The 21292-nt window shown below is 35.9% G+C and overlaps 1 protein-coding gene across 4 annotated transcripts in view; it reads right to left on the bottom strand.

Annotated features, from left to right (window-relative positions):
- The window catches only part of LOC136843374 (CDK5 and ABL1 enzyme substrate 2-like), a 60453-nt gene extending 41728 nt beyond the window's left edge, over positions 1-18725 (bottom strand). Inside the window, exons 1-6 of one of the 4 annotated variants that reach the window (XM_067111721.1) lie at positions 18428-18725; positions 14558-14708; positions 12223-12347; positions 9256-9285; positions 3179-3365; positions 216-342 (exon numbers count right to left, since the gene is read on the bottom strand). In XM_067111721.1, coding sequence (XP_066967822.1) covers positions 216-342; positions 3179-3365; positions 9256-9285; positions 12223-12347; positions 14558-14708; positions 18428-18656 — 849 coding nt within the window. In that variant the 5' untranslated portion in view covers positions 18657-18725. The remainder of the gene's footprint in view (positions 1-215; positions 343-3178; positions 3366-9255; positions 9286-12222; positions 12348-14557; positions 14709-18427) is intronic. The other 3 variants (XM_067111723.1, XM_067111722.1, XM_067111724.1) reach the window with 3 other exon arrangements.
- Positions 18726-21292: the final 2567 nt, after the last annotated feature.

A 21292-nucleotide genomic window follows, 5' to 3' on the forward strand; every position in this document is an offset into this window, starting at 1 on the left:
TAGTGTACCTTCAAGAAGATTTTGCAAAAAAATTAATTTCAAAAAGTTTATTAAAATAAAGCTTCAGTAGCAAAATAATACTGTGCTTACTTGCATGTAAATCTCTCAGGCTCTATCCAATTCTATTCTATGCATTTCAATGATGACTTGACATACTGTATACTTTTACCTGGAGTACACCATCCAGATAAAGTAAAACTGTACAACATACTCACCACGACTTCATCTGTCCGATCAAGCCCAATAATGTGCGCAGGATCAGCATTATCGCTGATTGTTGATAAGGGGCGATTACCCGAAGCATGACGCCGACGGCCACTTTCCCCACGACCATCACTTTTACTGTTCCAAAGAGAAACAGTGTTACTTTAAAAGATGATGTGTTAACAATGTCACACAACAAAAACATATGTGTGACTTCCTCAATCTCATACAACTTAACAAGAACCATAGGTACAGCTTCCTCAATCTCATACACCTCAACAAAACCCATAGGTACAGCTACCTCATCTAATGCAACTCAACAAAACCCATAGGTACAGCTACCTCATCTAATATCACAACATGAATCATAGGTACAGCTACCTCAATCTAATACAACTCAACAGGAACCATAGGTACAGCCACCTCATCTAATACAACAACAACAATCATTAGGTACAGCTACCTCAATCTAATACAACTCAACAAGAACCATAGGTGCAGCTACCTCATCTAATACAACTCAACAGAAACCATAGGTAAAGCTACCTCATTTAATGCAAACCAACAAAAACCACACATAGGTACAGCTACCTCATCTAATACAATTCAACAAAAACCATAAGTACACCTACCTCATCTAATATAACTCAACAAAAACTAAAGGTACAACTAACTCTTCTGATACAACTCAACAAACACCACAGGTATAGCTGAAACATTTTATGTATCAGAAATGAATAAATAAATATTGTGGCAAGGGATGGGTTCTGGCATTCTCTAGATATCATCAAAAGGGTATATCTGTACTAAATTTCTGTCTGAATATCACTTTCACCATGATCTACTATACTCTTCTCTTGGTTCTTTTTTTTTACTTATGGGCATTATATTCACTGAAATCTTTTACCAAGTTAATGGCCTTTATTACAAGAAATACAGTGTGTGAGCACATTTTGAATAATAATAATAATAAATAATAATAATAATAATAATAATAATAATAATAATAATAATAATAATAATAATCAACTGTACCATTCTTCTAAAAATAAAACAACAATTTCTTACTAAATTCATTAAAAAAAATTGGTTATTATTTTGTTTAACCAGACCACTGAGCTAATGTATTTAGTTACAGGGCTGGCTCACAGGATTTCTCTTTGCTAATAATAAAGTTAAATTTTATTTATTACAATGACAAATTTTTAATCAATTTGTATTTTTCATAACAAACAAACCTGAGGTCTTTCTGTAAGGGGATTTTCTCAAGCATTAAGCTGGAGTCCAGTTAAAAAAAACACAAGGTTTTGGTGGCAAAGGGAGACAGCCAATAGGGAAAGAGGCAGATGATGCTGTGCGGTTCAGTTCTCTCTCTCTAACCGTCTTCTTGCAAGACGCTCATGCTACCCTTCTCTCACTAAGAAGCCGGTTTTTATGCACTTCCTGTTCATTTTACGCCTTGGCATTCTGGTTTTTCTTTTTATTTTTGTTTGTGTGTTTCTGTGCTATATTGTGCTTTGTGTGTGTATTTGAATTTACAAAATGCAAACCCATGAATCATCTAAGCAATCCAAGCCTCAGAGAAGGTGCCTGGGACAAGTAATAACCCATGCTCTCTTAGCCTCATTGGATACCGACCCCCATGCTACTTGTAGCAGATGCAGGGTTAATGATTGCAATATAAGTAACCCTTGTTCTGAGTGTAGTGCTTGGTCTCCTAAGGAATGGAAGAATTTCAGTAAGAGGAGGTATAAGAGGAAATTGGTTGCTCCACCTTGGGAAGGCTTCATGTAGGCTATTCATCAAATATCCATGAGTCAAACGAGTGACCAATTTCAAGATGAATCAAAACTATTTGTAATTTTTCTGACAAGATGAATTTCATATTCCATCATATAGCTTGATCTGTTTTCAACTGCTACTATCAGGTTTCTATAGTAATTCTAGAGTTGCTGAAAATTACAGTAATATACTGTGCTACAAACAGGTAACTGTTACTATATGATTGGATCAAGTTCCTCATATATAAAAAATTTACACATTATATTCGAAAATAAAATTAGAATACCGTGCCTAAAAGTTCTTATATTTGCATCATTTCAAAAGCTCTTTAAGCGTGAGACAAACTGATAATATCAGATATGCCCACGTATAAAGGGTCGAGTTCTCCCTGGGTATGTGCAGGGAGGAGACCCATGGCTGGGGATGGGGGTAGGGGAAAAAGAGGATAGACTGGTGGTTAAGTACTGTGCATCCCTTTACATCTTAAATTTTTCAATTTGCCAAGTTAAAAATTACAAATACTCTATATTTTAAGTGCAAAGCAATCACTGAGAGTGAAATAAAGATAAAAACAAACTTTTAAGTGAAACATGCAAAATTTACTCAAAACTCACAATGGGTAAAATCCAATAAAAACAATTGGACTGAGCACTAACAACTTCTTGCTAAATCTGACATGCTGTCATTTCATTTTTTTCATGTAGTTATGTCTGGTACACATATATTTATTGAGACAATGGATTAGCCTTAAGATCTATCATTCTGAGGGAGTAATTATATCTCATTACTTTGTGTTTTCATTATAACAAACATGTTGGAGGAATGAAGAAAAGAGTGTAAGTAACTTGAGACTAATATGTTTGTGATATAACTTACCATACATTAGACAAATCAATCCCACAGCCCCTCTCCCATCCCCAGACCAAAAAAATGTTATGATAAAGTATGCTTCTTGAGTGCAATAGAGAGAGAGAGAGAGAGAGAGAGAGAGAGAGAGAGAGAGAGAGAGAGAGAGAGAGAGAGAGAGAGAGAGACCATAATCACAAAACTGGTCAGAAGGTGATTAGATAAAGACTGTAGGTAAGGAAACTTTTCAACTTGATAAGTTATCACATGTTTTTTAATGAATCACAGAGTGAAGGTTGCCTGACCTGTAAGTCTTGGCTCCTAATGAAAACAGTCATCAACTTACCCTCCAAGCTTTGATTTATTGTAGGGAAGAGCAGAAAAAATATGGAATGGAATCTTATGCGAAGACATCAAAACAATCCGCTCATCACGTGCTTGAAGCTCATGGGCAGTTTTCATAAACTTGACTTCTTTGCTGGGTGGGCCTGAGGAGTCAGAAACACTACCAGAGTGTTTGCGTGTCCGACCACCTAAAGTGCATGAAACAGAAAACATATACTATTACAGTATTAAAGAGACAAGGTGTAACAAGGTATGGTATAATCATACAACAGTGACCCCATGAATAAATAATAAACTTAAACTTCAGTATTACTATACCTAAAAACCAAGCTTAACATAAAAAAAGAGCTCATATCAACAAATACGCATTTACCACTTTCACACAGTTAAGGTGTTCAATATGTGGACTGCTAAAGCATGATAATAGTCATCATTAAGCATACTAGTTTAACTAAATTCTTCATTTATGCAGGGTGGCCCAGAAGGTTTGTTCTTTTAAAACAAAATATAATTTTCCCAATGAAATTAACTTCTTTAACTTTATAATTGGATAAAATGAACATGTTACAGATGGACAAAACTCCCTCTAGAATTTTGTATTTATGTTTTGACAACTGTTGTCAAGACATGCATACAAGACATGATGTTGACTGAAATTGGAGTAGTCACATAAATGTTTGTTTGTAATCTCTGCACCCCAAGATTTAGCCATGAGTTACATCCACCCCACATGAATAGGGATGTTGAGAGACTAATCACGAGAAAAGACAAAACTTCAAAATACTATTCTTTTTAGAGAATCATAATACTACCAATTCTGTCAAGATAATCACTCACAGGGCTGACTATATTTGACTTAATCAAAGTTGATGTAGCTTAGGCTGTCCTAACAATCATTTCTATTCCTTGTAATGCCTATAAAAAGGGATCAAAGTTATTTAACTTTAGTGTGTAAGATTTACTAGTTACAATGCATATCATTGGGCCTCAACAGCTACAAATTGCACATGCAAATGTAAGCTACTTATGCACATGCAACATCAAAGAATCATAAGAAATATGGTGAAATTACCTTCTTTAATCAGGCTGTGATTACTGCACTCATACAGGTTCCAAAATACAGTATGCAGTTATTTACAGAAATAATTTTTTAATACAAACCCATTACTTATAGTACCTATTTTGTCATGAAATGTTCCCAGACAAAAATTTCCTAGGAACTACTAGCAATGGGTGTGTATTCCATGTGCAGCAACTTCAACAGTTACAGCTATCAACATATGGACTTATTTTTGTTTATTCCCACTCTGACAAAACATGGTACAAAGTGGAGTGAAACATAGTATAATAAATAATAAGATTTTATGAAAAAAATGATTCTGTTTTAAAAAAGGGCATTTTTTTTTTACACAAAACCCACTTACAAACTCAATAACTTACATTAGTTGGGGAATACTCAAGCTGTAAACCCACACACTATTAACTGAGCATCACATGAGGTGTTTAGACCTTGAGATGCTAAATGCATCATATCTCTTTATTCTACACTCCAGAGTTCAGAGAAGTTTGACTGTGAAACTGGACACAAAATCTTTATCACCTTAGGCTGAAACTCTTCAATTTGGTGTCCATCATCCATCAAAGACCCATAAAAGAAATGGTGGTGAGAGCCCACCCTGTTAATGGTACTCCTAAAAGATATGAATGTGGGAGTTCACAAGACTACCTTTGGCAATAAATTATTGCCACTGAAGTTTCATTTAAGAGACAATGAAGCTCTGTGCTACAGATGGGAAGAGCCAGGATATACCTTTTCTAGAGTCTATGGCTCAACAAAGGTAAAGCCATTAAGCCCCAGCAGGGAAAGAGTCCTTTGCAGAAGTGAAATTGACAGTGGAATTTATCAAAAAGATACTCCAAAGTCCAAACACTTTCCTGGTTTTTGCAAAATGGAGTACAGCAGTGAAAAATTCCAGGTCCCTCTAACAGTGAAAGGTAGCCAATTTATAGGGTAACATAACCAGCAGGGATAAATACACTGGCAGCTTGTTTAGACTGGTCCAAACAAAACCATTTCAGAATAATGATGGCAGAAACAATATTCTCTTTTCCTAAAGCATTTCCTCTTGGTCCTTGCTTCAGACAACTCCTGAACTGCCTTAACAACTCAAAACAGTAAGATTGAAAGAGACTAAAATCAACTATAAATCTAGAAAATCTAAAGAAAGCAATATAAAGATAAATCACCAAATGTTCTTTCCTCGACAGAAAAGAGTACTGGCACTTAGCTACTCTTTGAAAATGCACTAGATTTCAAAAAGTGTGGGAAAAGGAAAGCAGAAATATAGTACAGGAAATGATACTGGAGAAAAAACAATGCACAAAACTTGTGGTTGCTACCACCAGATGTCTATAGAACAAAATCATGATGAGATAAACAAATGACGAGGGAAGCCTGACAAGTGGGGACTGTTAGATTTGCCACTTACACTGTACACACCTACATTTTAATCCGGAAATTTTTGGATGGGAGCATTTCGTGACAAACAGTGGACACCAAAGACAATATGTTTGTTTTGGAAAATTTATTTTTGTTAATCTAGATCAAGGTTCTCAAACTTTTTAACTTGTCGACCCCCCAATGAAGTTTCAAATTTTCTGTTGACCCCCTAGCCTAGCAATTAAAAATTCAGGGAAAAAAACACCAATGTCAAAATCAATTTGAGTAGTATTAGTTTAGTACCAGACATGCAGTATGATAAAAAGTTAACACATAGTAAGAAAATATGTTTAGAACTTTAGCTGTACAAGTATATGTAACTTAATTCTCAGTGCAACATGCCATTTTCTTCTTCCACTGTTGACCTCATTAATGTGAAGGATGTGCTTGGTGGGACTCAACAAGGATGCTGAAATTAGGTTGTAGACTGGTGAGCTTCAGCCATTTGTCACCTCGTTCTTCCAGGCTCAGTCTGCTCCTCTGTTTTGTTAAGACTGCATTTGCATGACTGAAACCAGCTTCAACCATATATGAACTTGGGAAAGCGAGTGAAAATGGCTCAACCACTGCACAAAGCTGAGGATATTTAGCAACGTTGCTCTTGTTGATCCAAAATTCACGGAGACCTTTTCTTCTGAACAAGGCACTTGCTTCCAGGTCCACAGTCATGTCAATTAATTCATCCTCCAGGTGTGAGGCAATATCTGCATTCCTTATTTCTAACACATCAAATGGAGTTAGGATCCATTCCGGCATTTATTTTTTTCCAGGTTTTCAAAGCGCTTTTTAAAGTCTTCAATTAAATTCTCCAGATGAGTCATGTAAATTTCATCAGAAATGCTTTCACTTTGCATCTGTTGTAAGTTTGAAAAATACTGAAAATCTTTACGTGGCAGTGAAGCTCTAAACAAGCTAAGTTTGCCTTGGAATCCTGGTAAAACTGTCCTGGCCTCAGTGATGGTAACACCTTTACCCTGCAAACAATTTCGTGTCTCATTAATTTTAGATTAGAGACCTGCCAGATAGAACAGGGAATTTTTGCATTTTTTCAACTCTTCACATAAAGATGAGTCCGCATCTGCCAGGAACTAAACAGTTGAGTCGTATAAGTCAAGTCTTTGAAAGTTGTGACCTCTAGACAGCCACCTTTCCTTAAAGTGCAGAAGTAATTTCTTATACGTTATCATTCTCTTCGCACAGCAGTGCAAACAATCGTGAGTTAAGTGGATGTGCCTTGATTTTGTTTATTGCCCTGATGCACATTTTCAAGGCATCATGCAGTCCATCACTGAATTTCTTGGCTACAAGATGTCTGTGCAGTACAAAGTGTATGCTACATACATCAGGCACTTTTTGTTTGAGTAGGCTTGCAAATCCTCTGTACCGACCCACCATCAGTAGTCACTGCAGTAATATTACTAAGAGGTATTTTGTATTTTTCAAAATATTGCTGCACGCATTGTAAAATTGTAAAATTGTCTCACCTTCTGATTCAGCTGTGAGATATTTGGCAAACAAAAATTCATCAATAATGTCCTTTTGACTTTGACTGTAATACCTCAGATAGGCCATGAGAAGGTTGGAGCTGCCTAAAGTTGACTCATCACGTTGTACAGATAACTTAATTCAAGAAAGTAATATAATTTTCTTTAATATAATGAGGTTTGATAGTCAGATTTTTATTAATTAATGGGAATTTCAAATTGGAGGCTTCACTGGTCCTACAGACCCTATCAGCGAACATTCACCGACCCCCTTTCTACCCCCTGACTATTCACCGACCCCTTTGATGGTCCCACTGACCCCTGGGGATCGATATCGACCACTTTGAGAACCCCTGATCTAGATTATGGTGCATATTCATATGACAAGGATTAACTACTTATGAATATCTTCTCATGATCAAAAATATTTTCTTCACTGTTTTCTCAGGATTTCCATTTATGAGGTTATGCACACAAAAATCCTATCTACTCTTTTTATCTTGAGCACTTTCTGTCCGAGTTTCCCTCTAGTCTGGATCTTCAAATATGCCCTTTGTCTTCCCAATGGTGTTCGTCCTGCTACTTCCATATCTGCCTCTTCACCCCTCTCCTTCCATGCACTAAGCATTTCAGTTTAATGCAGCCCATACAACTTCTAGTAAAGTCTTACTTCATAATATGATCTTCCAAAGACACTGTGGCCTGAATTTCAGTGTACTATAACCATACTTTTTCAAAATCTCCTTTCCCATGTGAATAACCTTATCGTGCTAAGGTGCACTTAGATATGAGCTTTAAACAAAAAAGGAATTTGCCTGTTTAACAAGTGGACATCTGATTTCATCCAAGATCCTGTTACTTTTTCCCTTACAGTCTTCTCCTTAACAGCTTCAAAGTAACATTTATAACCCTTCAATCAAAAAAAAATAGTTTCCTCCTTTTCCTCTTCACTATTAGATATTTCAGGTGTTTACATATCTCCTGCTCCATTTACATTTTGCTATCCTAGCTATCGCCTGTGACAGCACCTATTACAGTGGATACAATATATCATGTAGCAATGCATTCATCCATGAACCACTCATAAAGCAACTGCACGGCCACTTTACCAGCTGGATACCATTTTTTCTTCTTTTCTGATCCCTGTCAGTTTGATTTTGTTTACAGACATTTCCAATCCAATAAGCATTTCAGTTTTTCACTTCCCCCAATTTTGCTGTTAACATCAACTCATCTGCATACAGTAGCTCTTTTGGGCCTTTTAGCCCTTCTTTGTAGACTCCTCTGTTACTATGATAAACAGCAACAGACACAAGGGCTGATCCTTAAGGGACACCAATTTCAAATTCTTTTCATTGTCTTCATTCTGCATTTTGTGTTATGATATAATACTATTACTAACTCAATGAGCTTCCCTGGTACAATATTCTTCTGTAATGTCTACCTAAATGCTTGCTTATCGATGTCTATAGATCCAAAAATATTTGACATTTTTTTCTTTCTCACATGCTACTTCTCCTCCAGAAGTCTCATTATGATATTTGTGTTATTGATTCTCCTATCCTGAAGCCATAACAATGACTGTCGATACCGGCATTTTTTTTCAATGTTTCCTCCAGGACTTACTTCATAATTATCATGGCATGCTCCTAAACTCATTCCTCTATACTTTTGACACTGTAATGCATACATTTTTTCCTTACATATTAATCCACTCTACGACATTTCATTTACAATTTCCAGACGTTACAAACCTAGACTACAGGACAGCTAACTTAAAATTACATTAGTTTCATGTCTTTCATTTTCCATATCATCAGTGAACAATACTTCCTTACCAGACTAAGGAAAATGTTCTTAAACTAATTATATTGACACCATCTGATTCCAAATGGCAAATACATATATACATTGAATGAAAAATTTATCTAAGGCAAAAGTCCTCAAAAGCAGCATTCACTAATGACTATCTAATTTACAAAAGCAGACTAAAAATAATGCATACTAATTTGTGTCATTCAGCTACTTCAATTTAGTATGATAACAGGAATCAAAGTAAAAATATTTGTAAAACCATTTCACATATACACTTACCAACCACAATGAAGTCCATAGCCCGAGGAACTTGTGTTGACCAAAGACAGAAAGCAATATTATAAAACTGCTTAAGCAAAGCAAACTAAAGTTTAAATGATTTTCACACTGTTACATAAAAATGGCCTCTTTATTCCACTAGTGCTATACTGTCCAGAATGGTGTGGAGTTAGCCACAAATGGAGTCATCTACAGACAAAAGATTTCTTGAGCCTTCCCTCTGGTTATCTTTCATTTGCATGTCCCCTCTTACTTGCTAAGTCATGTCATCGTTACTTTTTGGGAGCCTGGAAAAATCATTTTCTGCCAATACAATGAACAAACCCCTCATTTTGTTTGCACTGAGTCACCACTTCCGTAGGTAAGTGATGCTGGGCAGCTATTCACTATCACTGATATACAGGAGACTGATATAGTAACTCCAAAGAAAGACTATCTCCATAGTGCCTGTTATCCTAGATGTTTGGTAACGATACTTAATGAATATGCACCGTGTGAGGGCATGACCCCCTTCCTAGCATTAAACAAGATGGTGATGTTTTTATATGAATTAACTGGCTACCAAATGAAAAATAAGTGAACAGCAGAGATGAAACAAAAAAACTGAATACTGCAAGCCCCCCTGTATTCACGGGGGATGCATACTGCACCTGCCCCGTGAACAGCTAAAATCCTTGAATATTTTAAAACCCCTCTAAAAACACTTAGAACTGCCTATTTTGATAGCTTAAACACAAGAAAAACGCTCTAAAACTGCCTATTTTGATAGCTTAAACACAAGAAAAACGCTCTAAAAATGCTTATACCTGAGTATTTTAATAGTTTTATCACAAAAAGTGCATTTAGTCATGAAAATGATATAAAATACAGTAATTAGTGAATATTTCTCAGTGAAAAATACAGCAAATGGGCAAATTTTCCAAGAATAATGGGTAGATACGTTCCAGGGAAATCCGCGAATACGTGAGTCCGCGAGTCGTGAGAACGCAAATACGGGGGGTTTACTGTAAACAATAAATACAAAAGCGAAAAACATGTAACAATAGAAAAACATGTAACAATAGAGATGGAAACAAAGTCAGTGAAACCAAGGAATAGGGTTGATTGATGTTTCAACTGAGATCCTTCAACCAACTCCATCGCTCCTGACGTACAAACATCAAAAAGAAACAAAGTCACACAAGGTGAGGATCATTTTCAGCAAGACCAATATTTATATATATAAAAGTTGATTGGTACGACGTTCGAACACTTTCGCTTACCAATGATTCATCATATAAATTATCAACTTCTGACAAATTCAAGTCCATCGCTTACCGATGATGGATATAAAAATGGCAGAATAATCAAACATCAATAAAAGAAAACTCAATAATAATGCAAACCAGCACATTAAAAGAAGGTTTTCTTATGATTTTTGGATTTTCATTTTCAGCAAGTTTTAGTTCCCAACCAGGGGATATATATATATATATATATATATATATATATATATATATATATATATATATATATATATATATATATATATATATATATATATATATATATATATACATACATACGTAACATGTAGCCTATATTTAACTATTTCGTATAGTTTTAGGTTTTTATTCTATAACTACAGTACATCATTTCTCTTTTTTTCTGGAAGAGAGAGAGAATCCTTTTTTTTTATGCATATGTAGTAGGCATACAGTATTTGTTTTACATAGTTTTAGAGTTTTATTCTATAATTACAATACTTATCTTTCCTCTGCATGTGTAAGTGCGCACGCGCGCACGAGAGAGAGAGAGAGAGAGAGAGAGAAATTTTATTCATGTGTGAAATGTGTTTATTTGTTCTGTATTGTTTTCGATTTTATTCTATAAGTACATCACTTTATCTTTTTTCTGAGAGAGAGAGAGAGAGAGAGAGAGAGAGAGAGAGAGAGAGAGAGAGAGAGAGAAACAAACACTTGACAGGATGTCACTTATTTTATGGAAAAAACTCTATTACTGTACTTTGTCACTCATTTTTTCATATATTCTTTGGTGAACACTAATTACTACTTTTGCACTGCAAAACCTACGTAATTTATCTGGGTATATTGTGGATTTACAATGATGACTTTATCACAAATCTTTTTGGGGTGGAATTATTTTACTGGGGAAAGTGCAAAATTTTCACATATCTCGTAGTCTCTTACTCATTATTTTACCTACATAAGATATTTTGAGGGATTTTTATGCCATCAATGCAAGCATATCTTTGCTTTGTTCACCATTTATGGAAATTTGTGAACAGCATTACAGTTTCCTTATAGGAATAGGTAGAGCTGGTGATGTCTGTAAGACTGGACAGTTACAGGAAAAGAAGCTGGAAGGTAATCAAATACTTTTCTGTGAATTTATAGACTCGGAGAAGGCATTTCATAAAATAACATGATATGTGGCGTTTTGGTGATTAAGGACAAGGGAAAAACTCACAAAACTTAGTTAGGTTGGTTGAAATGATGTATAAAAGATAAGAACAGCAGTACTAATAATAGCCAGCAACAAAATACAGAAATGTCTTAAGTCAGAGTTAGTTTTCATGAGGGACAGTATGATAAAAGCAGCTTGGGGGAAATGGAGGGAGGTGGCAGGGGTAGTGGGTGTCAAAAGAATGTTAAATGAACTGAAAATAGAGTCCCATCAAGGCAACCAACCCCTTACCTAAAGGATAGCAGTAGGGATAAAGACAACAATTACCTAAAGAACAGGATCTCCTCAGAGAGGGACACTAATCAATAGAAAGACTCGCAACCTCTTCTGTTCACTGATGACTCACTTTGTGACTAACATTCCATACTTTAGACAGCAAAGTTTGGACGCATCACAAATACTGCGCTGCTCTTTGATTGCAGTATAACAAACAAAAAATGTGTATTAAAAAGAAAATAAAAACAGAATGCACCAATATCAAAGTTTTAACTGTGTACTCACCAGCCAATGGTCCACCTATACTTTCATTACTACTAAAACAGCCTGCCTTTTCCACTAAAGAAACATGAGTTCGTTTCCGCGGCATCCCATGACGATCACCCATCTCTGAATGATTGGTATTAGTTCTGAAAAAGGTAATAAGAATAAAATCAAAATTACACTATATATAGAGATGCTTACATTTTAAAATCTAATATGCATCAAAGTATTAGAAATTACCAATTACGAATTAAAAACACTATAGGAATGTTACCGTAGCTACTGATAAATTATTACAAAAATGAGATACTGTATTGCTTTTGGTAAACAAATTGTGACTAAAAGGCAAAATTAAATAATTAAAGCGCATTTTAACAAACTAGTAGAGCAACACACTGATATATATCAGTATGTTACTCCACTAACAAACATCTAGCCCACTCCTATCTTCAAATATTTCATGACCACAAAATTCACCATGTGGACAAAGGAAAAATTGACCAATACCTAACTTTTCTTTATTCAAACTCACAACACTGAACAAAGACCAAAAAACAGCTCAGCTGTCACACAGGCTGTTTGGCAATGGAGGTGATCTTTAACTTGATACCTTATCTTAGTAGCACCTTTAATCAGATAAAATGATAAAAGAGCAACAATGACTTTTAGCCGTGCACAAGCCCCAGGTAAATAAATATCCTAACATGTACCTTAATCTTAGCTTCCTTAAATGGCTACATTATTTTATTGTATTTAGTTTCACTTGAGAAATAAACTTTTGATAGACTGAATTACATGATGCCACATACCATTCTTTTGGTGCAATATTGAGAAATCAAAACAGTAAATAACATAAAACGTCAGCAAAGAAACACTAAATTTCATAGATTAAATTATTATTTTTCCCTTAAAAATATCTGAAATAGCACATAAATGACAATACTGATGATAGCATATCAGTTCCCTGTGTATTGTATCTAATTAATCAATGAAATTATTGTTCTTCCTTACACGTACACATGAAGAATGTAAGCAAAAAGATATAAGGACAAGAGCTTTTCCATCCAAACTTCTTACTGATGATCAAAATCCACCTTAGGTTTTATTATATACAGTATCCACTTTTATATATTTTGGGTATAAACTTTATACCATATACCATTGGCTCACACCAATAAACACATTAAGGGACTAAATCATTCAACAATGCTATTTCAAAACCAGGCTATCAATATTGTATACTGCTGATAAAAATATTACTGTAATTAAGACCAGCATAAAAATATTCTCATTCTCCATGTCATCGGCATAAGCCATCTGGTAGTCATAATCTAATCTTGGGAGAAAGCAGAAAAATCTTATCTAATTACAGTTCACACAGCTTCTTTCTTTTAAAACTGGGCAATAATTTTTCTCATCTGCCTTAGAAGCAAACCAGAAATAACAACAACTTGGTTTTGTGTATGTCATCAACAACAAGGTTTTCAATATATTAAGTCATCAAAGACAATAAAAAAGTAACTTTCTCAGATGAAAATGCATTGCTATCAAGTCAAGTATAAGCAATGTATAGTCTCATTAGTTACCAAGAAAAACCAAAACCAAATCAAATGTGACAGTCTCATACAGTTTATAAGGCAAGATGACCACCATTCATTTACTTGTTTATTTACTGTTCTTCATTCAAACTGTTGTCATTCCCTAAGGAAAACATGTTAATTGTTTATTTTTTTCTTTCCGCAATTATGTTAACCTTGGTGCCTTTGATACATGACAATATATTTAAAACAGCTGCTTCTACAAAAAAAAAAGGGGGGGGTGAAGTTAGAAAACCATGTTTACCACTCCATGACTAATCAACTTTATCAGCTACCCGAGATTGTGATGTCAGTTTTAGCAACCATAAATCAATCAATCAATCAACTAACCAAGATTGCTATTGGCAAAATCCTACCGTCACATAAACTTTGTTTACACTGTGACAAAGTGTAATAGCCGGTATTTTTCTGCCATCACCAAAATATATCTAAGATTTAGTTACAAGAATGGAAATGAGCTTATGTTAATATTAACAGCCTAGCATTATAAGAAAACTCATTCAGTACAGTATTGGGGAATACAGTAATTGCAGAATACACAAATTCTCTTAATGCCCCCAGTTTGCAGTTTTTGATTTATGAAAGTTTGGTCAAGATGACCTGGCACTGGAAATTTTCAACTTTCCTTAGGGTTCCCAATTACAGTCCTATCATGTGTTGCATCTTTTCAACACAGAACAGCATGACTGTTAGCAGACTTATCTTTGGCAATTCTCTGCTCTAAATTTAAAACAGAAAAACATATCAAATATCCTTACCTGTCCCTGAACTGAACTGGAACATAATGAACAGTAGCTGTTCCTCCATCACTGTACACCTTGTCATTTGTAGAAACAGCATAAATCTCGGATGTATCTTGAGAACAACTTGATGCCCCAGCAGGTGCAACTGAATTATTCCAAATCTTTCCTGCAAGAAATAGAAGAGCAGATGGAATTTTAAAAAAATTGTAAAATGTCATAAACTAGAGAAACTGCATAAACATGTAAAGACCACAGCTTCAAATCTTAAAAGACTAGAAGATTGTTTTGATCTTTAGATAATGATCTATACAGAAATTTTAACAGTGGGTGCTCAAATAATTTCAATAAATGAAAGTACAACACTGTAATTAAAAATCAAGTGTACTCTACCAGAAATTCCACATAAAAACCAGGAATAAACCAGAAACATTATTTTTTATCGTATTATGCAAGTACCAGTACAGCACAAAAATTACATAATCCTGTAACTTCAACCACTACAATACCAACATTCTGCAACAAGCAGTTGAATATTCAATTTTTCAATACTGAAAGCTTTAAAAAAGGGGCTAAATGTGTCACATAAGTAGTCCCACATTACAATACCTACAATAAATGTAAGTTTTCCATTTTGGAAGCTTAAAAAAAAATGACAGATTGTGCCACATATGTAGTTTCACATTTAAATACCTGCAAGTCAGTCTCCCTTGGCTACAAACAATTTACTAATATTTAAATGCACTTGCTGTATACAAACTACTCAATCTTTCAAAACCAAAAGATCTGACTCACATATTATTCCTGTGACAATTCTATAAAACATCAAAATGATATTCAGCTGATAAATAACACTCAGCAGCCTTCTTGACTTTAGTCATTATTGCACTCACACTATTCCCACCAAGTCAGGAAAATTTTAAAATTAAATTTACCTTTCATGAGAATAATTAGGTTTTGTGAGAAGACAACAAAATCAAGAAACACAGCGAGAGAGCAAGCAATGAATGACTGTATTGGCTGGAATGTATGCAATGGATGCATACTGGTATCTGACCAGCATACTAGCAACATAAATGTAGTTTCTCAAATTAAATAGCAGCCACTTCACTGCTGCTACATTTTCAATGGACCAGGCAAAAATTTAATTTTTGAATCAATTAGATTGTTTCAATTTAGCACAAACTATTTTTCTTTTAAGGATCATTGATACTGTATACCTTGTATTACAAGCTGCTTCCTCCCACTTTTTTTTCTTTTGGAAAACAATAATCCTCATATTGCACAGTTCAAACACTTTCTTTCCCTTTTGTACGACCTCATTTTTTCAGTTTATCTTCAATCTGTTTAACAGTGAAAGAGGTCTTTGCACTGAAAGAGATGTCTTTGGATTGACTATCACTTTTTACCAGTAATATACAGTAATATTATAAAGACGCTGTAAACTTTAAATAGGTATTAAAATCATTTGTCTATTTTTGGCTTAGTTAATATAACGCAAGAGGAATCCATTTTATTTCAGGTTACATTAAGGAGTAATAATACATTCCAGTAGAATTTTACAAACTTCAAATACTACAGTAATTTAAATCAGAACTGAAATGCAGCTTTTCATTTTTAACATCAACTTCCATCTACACCTAATAATCAAGAAAGAATTACTGTTTGCTGTGGGATACCTTGAATGCTCAAATGCAAGCTAAACTAGAGGATTTTTGTTGCTTACTAGAAAGCATAGCATCCACAGTATCTGATAAGCTGAAGGGCCACTGATGACTTAATGACTTTCAAATAGGACCAGGTTAGGGATATATATACTGTATTCCTTTAAGTATCATTGTCTGGTACTTTAGGTTAGGTTAGGGGAAAAAAGGGGAGTGAGAACCTTGTACAGTAGTATATGGGTAGCTCACTGAAAAGAGTGAATGATTTCTGTTACCCTCAGGACATGTTGGGCTGTGAAACTGGTGTTGGGATAGCTGTGGGACTGCATGTAGCTGGAGCATGAGTGAAATGAAAAGATAGAAACACTAATGGCCAAATAAAATTGTTATGAACAGGAAAGCAATGACTTTCTGCAGCAGAAAAATGGGCACTGCCCTATAAAAAGGAGATTTTGAAAGGCATAACCAGAGAACGTTAAGATTTATGATTGGAGTACAGTAGAAAGATGGTATTATGAATGAGGAATTAGCAGAGAAAAAACAGGGATGTCAAAGATTTAAGTTGGTTACACATGGCATGAGAGGGCATCAAGAACAGTTGGTCAAAACAGCAGTGAATATGGAAGTTGCAAGGCAATGAAATGAAGTGAGGTCCAATGAGATCATGGAAGCAGAGGAGAGATGTAAACTTTGACTTTCAGTAATATGACCTGGGGCATAGAGTACAAGTAAATGGGAAGAGGACTCATTTCACATCTAACCCTTCAGGGCAAAATCCAAAAGTAAAATAACATTTTTGTCAACAAAAATTCACATTTTCTGGCTATGTGAGGGCAGACCCAGCCAGGTATGTCCAAGGGCCCTAGGTTAGGTTAGGAAAGGTTAGCATGCATCCAAATCACTGGGCTTCTGTTACATGTCTTTTATTAGTTTTTTTTTATTGATACCATGCATATTTTCAACTAATTATATTACTATGCATTTCTGGCAATTCCCGATGACAGTTTTCATTCATCTTTGAATGAAAGAATGCGTTATTAAATTCTGGCTATAGAGCCAAGCACTGGAGCATTTTTAGCCATTCAATCTTTCACACGGTGAAGAGAGGGAAGTGGAGCGGTCAGACAGCAAGATCCACAGATCCTGACAATAAAGGGTACGATGTCCCTACATGGATCTAAAAGTGAGGCTGAGAGAATACCCCACAGTTGCACTAAATTGTCATAGTTATTTAGGATCGACAACAAGTTGGAGAAAGGCTATGAGATGGGTGCATCTAAGAGGCACAACGACACTACATAAAACATGTAGTAAGGTCTAGAATGCACCACATGAGGTTCATTTATGGCATTACTCCAAATGGAATCACTGAAAGCACTGAAGACTAGGCTCCCCCATAATTCTACGTAGGGAGAGTTAAAAGTGGTATGCACCAACAACTACAGTATAGTTAAAAATGCATAAAACATGAGATAATCAGTCGGGAAAATCCACAGCTGTGAGAAATTATCACGGGCTAGTTACTGGAATAGTGGGCAGGGTTAGGGTAGGTGTTGCCTACAAAAGTGGCAGTTAGGACATAAAAATAAGTAAGCTTGAAATTAATATCAAGACATATAAATAGGCAAAAAACAGGAGGCTCCTACACAATTTTACTGATGCCTTTTTATTTAAATGAAAAGCCAGCATGGCCTGAAACCTATTTGAACTTATTATCAATGACCTGTCATTTAACTGAGTTTTTAAATCTAAAACGGTTTTGACCTAACCTGTGGCACATTAGCACATTATTCGGGTGTATTTCCGACTTTTGTGTGTAATACATTCTCGAAATAAATAAATACTACAGAACACGTCAAGATATTTGAAGTGGCACATTTTTGACCGCCTGTTGGGCTGTCAAATTTTAAGATGTCGATGTTGGTTAGCGAAAAATAACCAACATGCAGTTAGCGTAAATAAAGAGGCTTATTACAATATTAAACATGGATTTACATTATACCCCGCCTTTACGGCCTCACCCCCGGCTTGAAATTATAATGAAAATAAAAATATAAGTGGAAATAAAGTATAGATAAAATAAAAATAAAAATATAGAAACAAATAAAAAATGAAACTGAAATTTCGACGTCCACACGTGAAAAAATGGGTGAGAAGTGTCATCTGCCGAGTGCCAATATGAGGGGCACTCGCGGAATAAAGCAAATCGCGATGTTGTTGTTACCTTTACATTCATTTCTGTTCAGCTGGTTCTCCTTGTTGTTGCTCCTCTTGTCATCTGTCCCCCCGTCGCTTCCTTTGACCTCAGGCCCAACCACTTTCCCCAAAAACCCGGCCCTTCCGTACTGCGAAAGTTTCGTGTCCCTGTGAGTGCCGTCGAGGGAGATATTCGAGAGAAATGTCAGTGCCGCCAGCCTCCTGCGGGAGCGTTGTCTTTGCATGACCGTCGCCATCTTTACTACTACACTGGCAGCAGCAGCAGCCGCCGCTGGTCGCTGCACACCTCATCAGCTGATAGGTGTGCCGAATTCAATTCGTGGAGTGTAATGTTTGCGTCTCGCGCTCTACTGTTTTCATTTCCCTAAAATGAGGAAAATATCATAATTAGGCAACACTATCATTATGTTACCTATGCAAAGCGTTTAAAACTTTAGTAGAAATGTTTAAATTCTGATTGATCTGGTTTAACTTTCGCGTTCGCACCAACGGGTTATTGCCGAGTATTAACTATCGAATTGTAAAAAATTAGTTTCACTGCGCAATAATGTCACTATGTACTGTAAACCTGTTGTACAGACAGATTTTATGCGGTTTATTACTATGCCTGTTGAAGTTATGATAATTAGGTGACGAATTCAATGCTGGACTTTAATTTCGCGTTCAAGCAAATGATAGCATTTCTCTCCCGTGTGAGATTTGTTTTGACTTTCCGTTCTTTTCTAATTGTATTAAAGGACAATGGGCCTTCGGCTCAAGAATGTTCTATTAAGTCTCTCTCTCTACTGTATATGGCACAGCTAGAACTAGACATCACACCTCTACGTGAGATTGCATCTGTAGCGCATGTCCACCACTCTAGAAAAACAACAGCCGACAGAGACATTTGTTATTGGTATCTAACTCGATAACAATGCCCACTCAGCTAAGCTCTTGTTTTACAGTACGTTTACATTCACGGCTGCCTTGCACCTCGCCATTTAATCTCTAAGGAAAATTCTGCCATTTTAAAGTGTTTAACGGTTAGTGCTACACGACACTGACAAGATGCATTAGGCTACGGGAGAGCATGGTCGATCGATATTATGTAACACGCGAGTTGCTGAGTGGAGGGGCAAAGTCACGTGATCACAGTCTACTATACCAGTCTACTGTGTGCCCGGAAGCAACCAAATTGCTTTCTCAATTATAATCTTATATGTATATATCTTAGTAAGAACATACGAATTAGACCTCTGTATGAATTTCACTTTGTACCGACGAAACAGGAATACGAGCTAGGAAGAAAACATGTTTATGAGATGACAGCCCGGTGGACCGCGTGGTCGGGTTCATTAGGTATAACTCCATGCCTTGCAGCCATGGGAACTAGGAATGTGCGTATAAGGAACGGTAGGGCAGCGTGGTTTCCTCCATTTCTCTCGTACAAATGCGCGCGCGACCCTGTTTCAAAACACGGTTGCCCTTGAAATCTTAAAAGAATGCTGATCTGTTACCACTTGCACTGCGCAGAATTTAATCGACAAGGCAGCATATAGTAACGAGCTGAGTCAGCAAAATATGCAATTACTTAGCATCTCGCAGTGTATAAAAAAACGTATCATTTTGCGATTTGCTTGGATTATTGTCGCTACGGGAACGTTATCGAAAACTAGACGCTGTTTAAAAGGTGCGTGCAAAGTCATTCCGGACATCATCCGTGTTATTTTTAAATGTTTTTATTCGTGGTCCAGTAGATGGGCCTCTAGTGCCTCAATGGTCTGGGAGTTTTTTTTTTTTTTTTTCCTTGGGAACGAAAATTTGCTCGTTCTCGTCAGAGCAGTAATAAATTAATTAGTAGTAAGTTGATCATGTAACATCTTGGCTCCGCTAATTAACCTATGCGATGACTCAAATATTTTTGTAGGATATAACAAAAATAATGGAAAAATACTTGTACGTATATGATAAATAAAACAAAAGTGGAATGGAATGTAGGAAAAGGCAAATAGCAAGTAAGTGTATCATACATTAAGAAAAATGTAAAAACACACCAGAGAAAAAGGAGACCACGAAATAAAAGAGGATTTGTTTATTTGATACGTAGGCCACATCACCGCCTAGATTCTGTCATTTGGTTCAAATGTTTAGAAATTATTTCTCGTGCAGTTTATAAAAATTATTGATATTTTTGGTCTTCAGAGCAAAATTTATAACTACAAAGACTGGGTGTGCGCCTAGTCAAATAAATTCAGCTTACATTCCCAACTTTATTTTCGCATTTTTATGTAACACAAAAGTGCACATCCTAAATTCCAGCCTCGCCTCACAAAAAAAATAAGAAAACAGTTCTTGTTATCTGTACCACGGTGCTCAGCATTCTGATCCCTGTATGGCAACAGCGGGCAGCTCATTAAATGCGAGGTGACTTTTACAATGACACCCAAAGGTCGCCTCCTAACTCCTCCTTCCTACTCTGGAACTTCGGCGGGATACATACTGAGTCTTTAGTCTCGTGAACCCGGACTTCGCAAAAACCGGTCCTATATTTTCGTCTCGTGTACGAAGTTTGCGATTACTGTTTTTTATTTATTTTTTCATTCCTTTTCTTTTGCACTTCCTTCTTTAACATGATAGGCCCACTGCATTAATTAAGGGTTTGTGGATGTCGTAGGGGCTGTGCTGAAGGTAATGTTCTTAAGCATCGTGAGGTAGTCTATTAGTCTACTTTCTCTCTCTCTCTCTCTCTCTCTCTCTCTCTGCTCCATCCTTTCTTATTCGCTTTAGCCTTTTACTAATTATTCTTTTGTGTATCTACACATTTCTCACTGTCTCAGCCTTCCCTATAGTACACCATGCCAGCGCTTCGTCTCAAAGCGTCAAACTTTTTTTC

This window comes from Macrobrachium rosenbergii, chromosome 11, assembly GCF_040412425.1.
Source record: "Macrobrachium rosenbergii isolate ZJJX-2024 chromosome 11, ASM4041242v1, whole genome shotgun sequence".
NCBI classification, from domain to species: Eukaryota; Metazoa; Arthropoda; class Malacostraca; order Decapoda; family Palaemonidae; genus Macrobrachium; species Macrobrachium rosenbergii.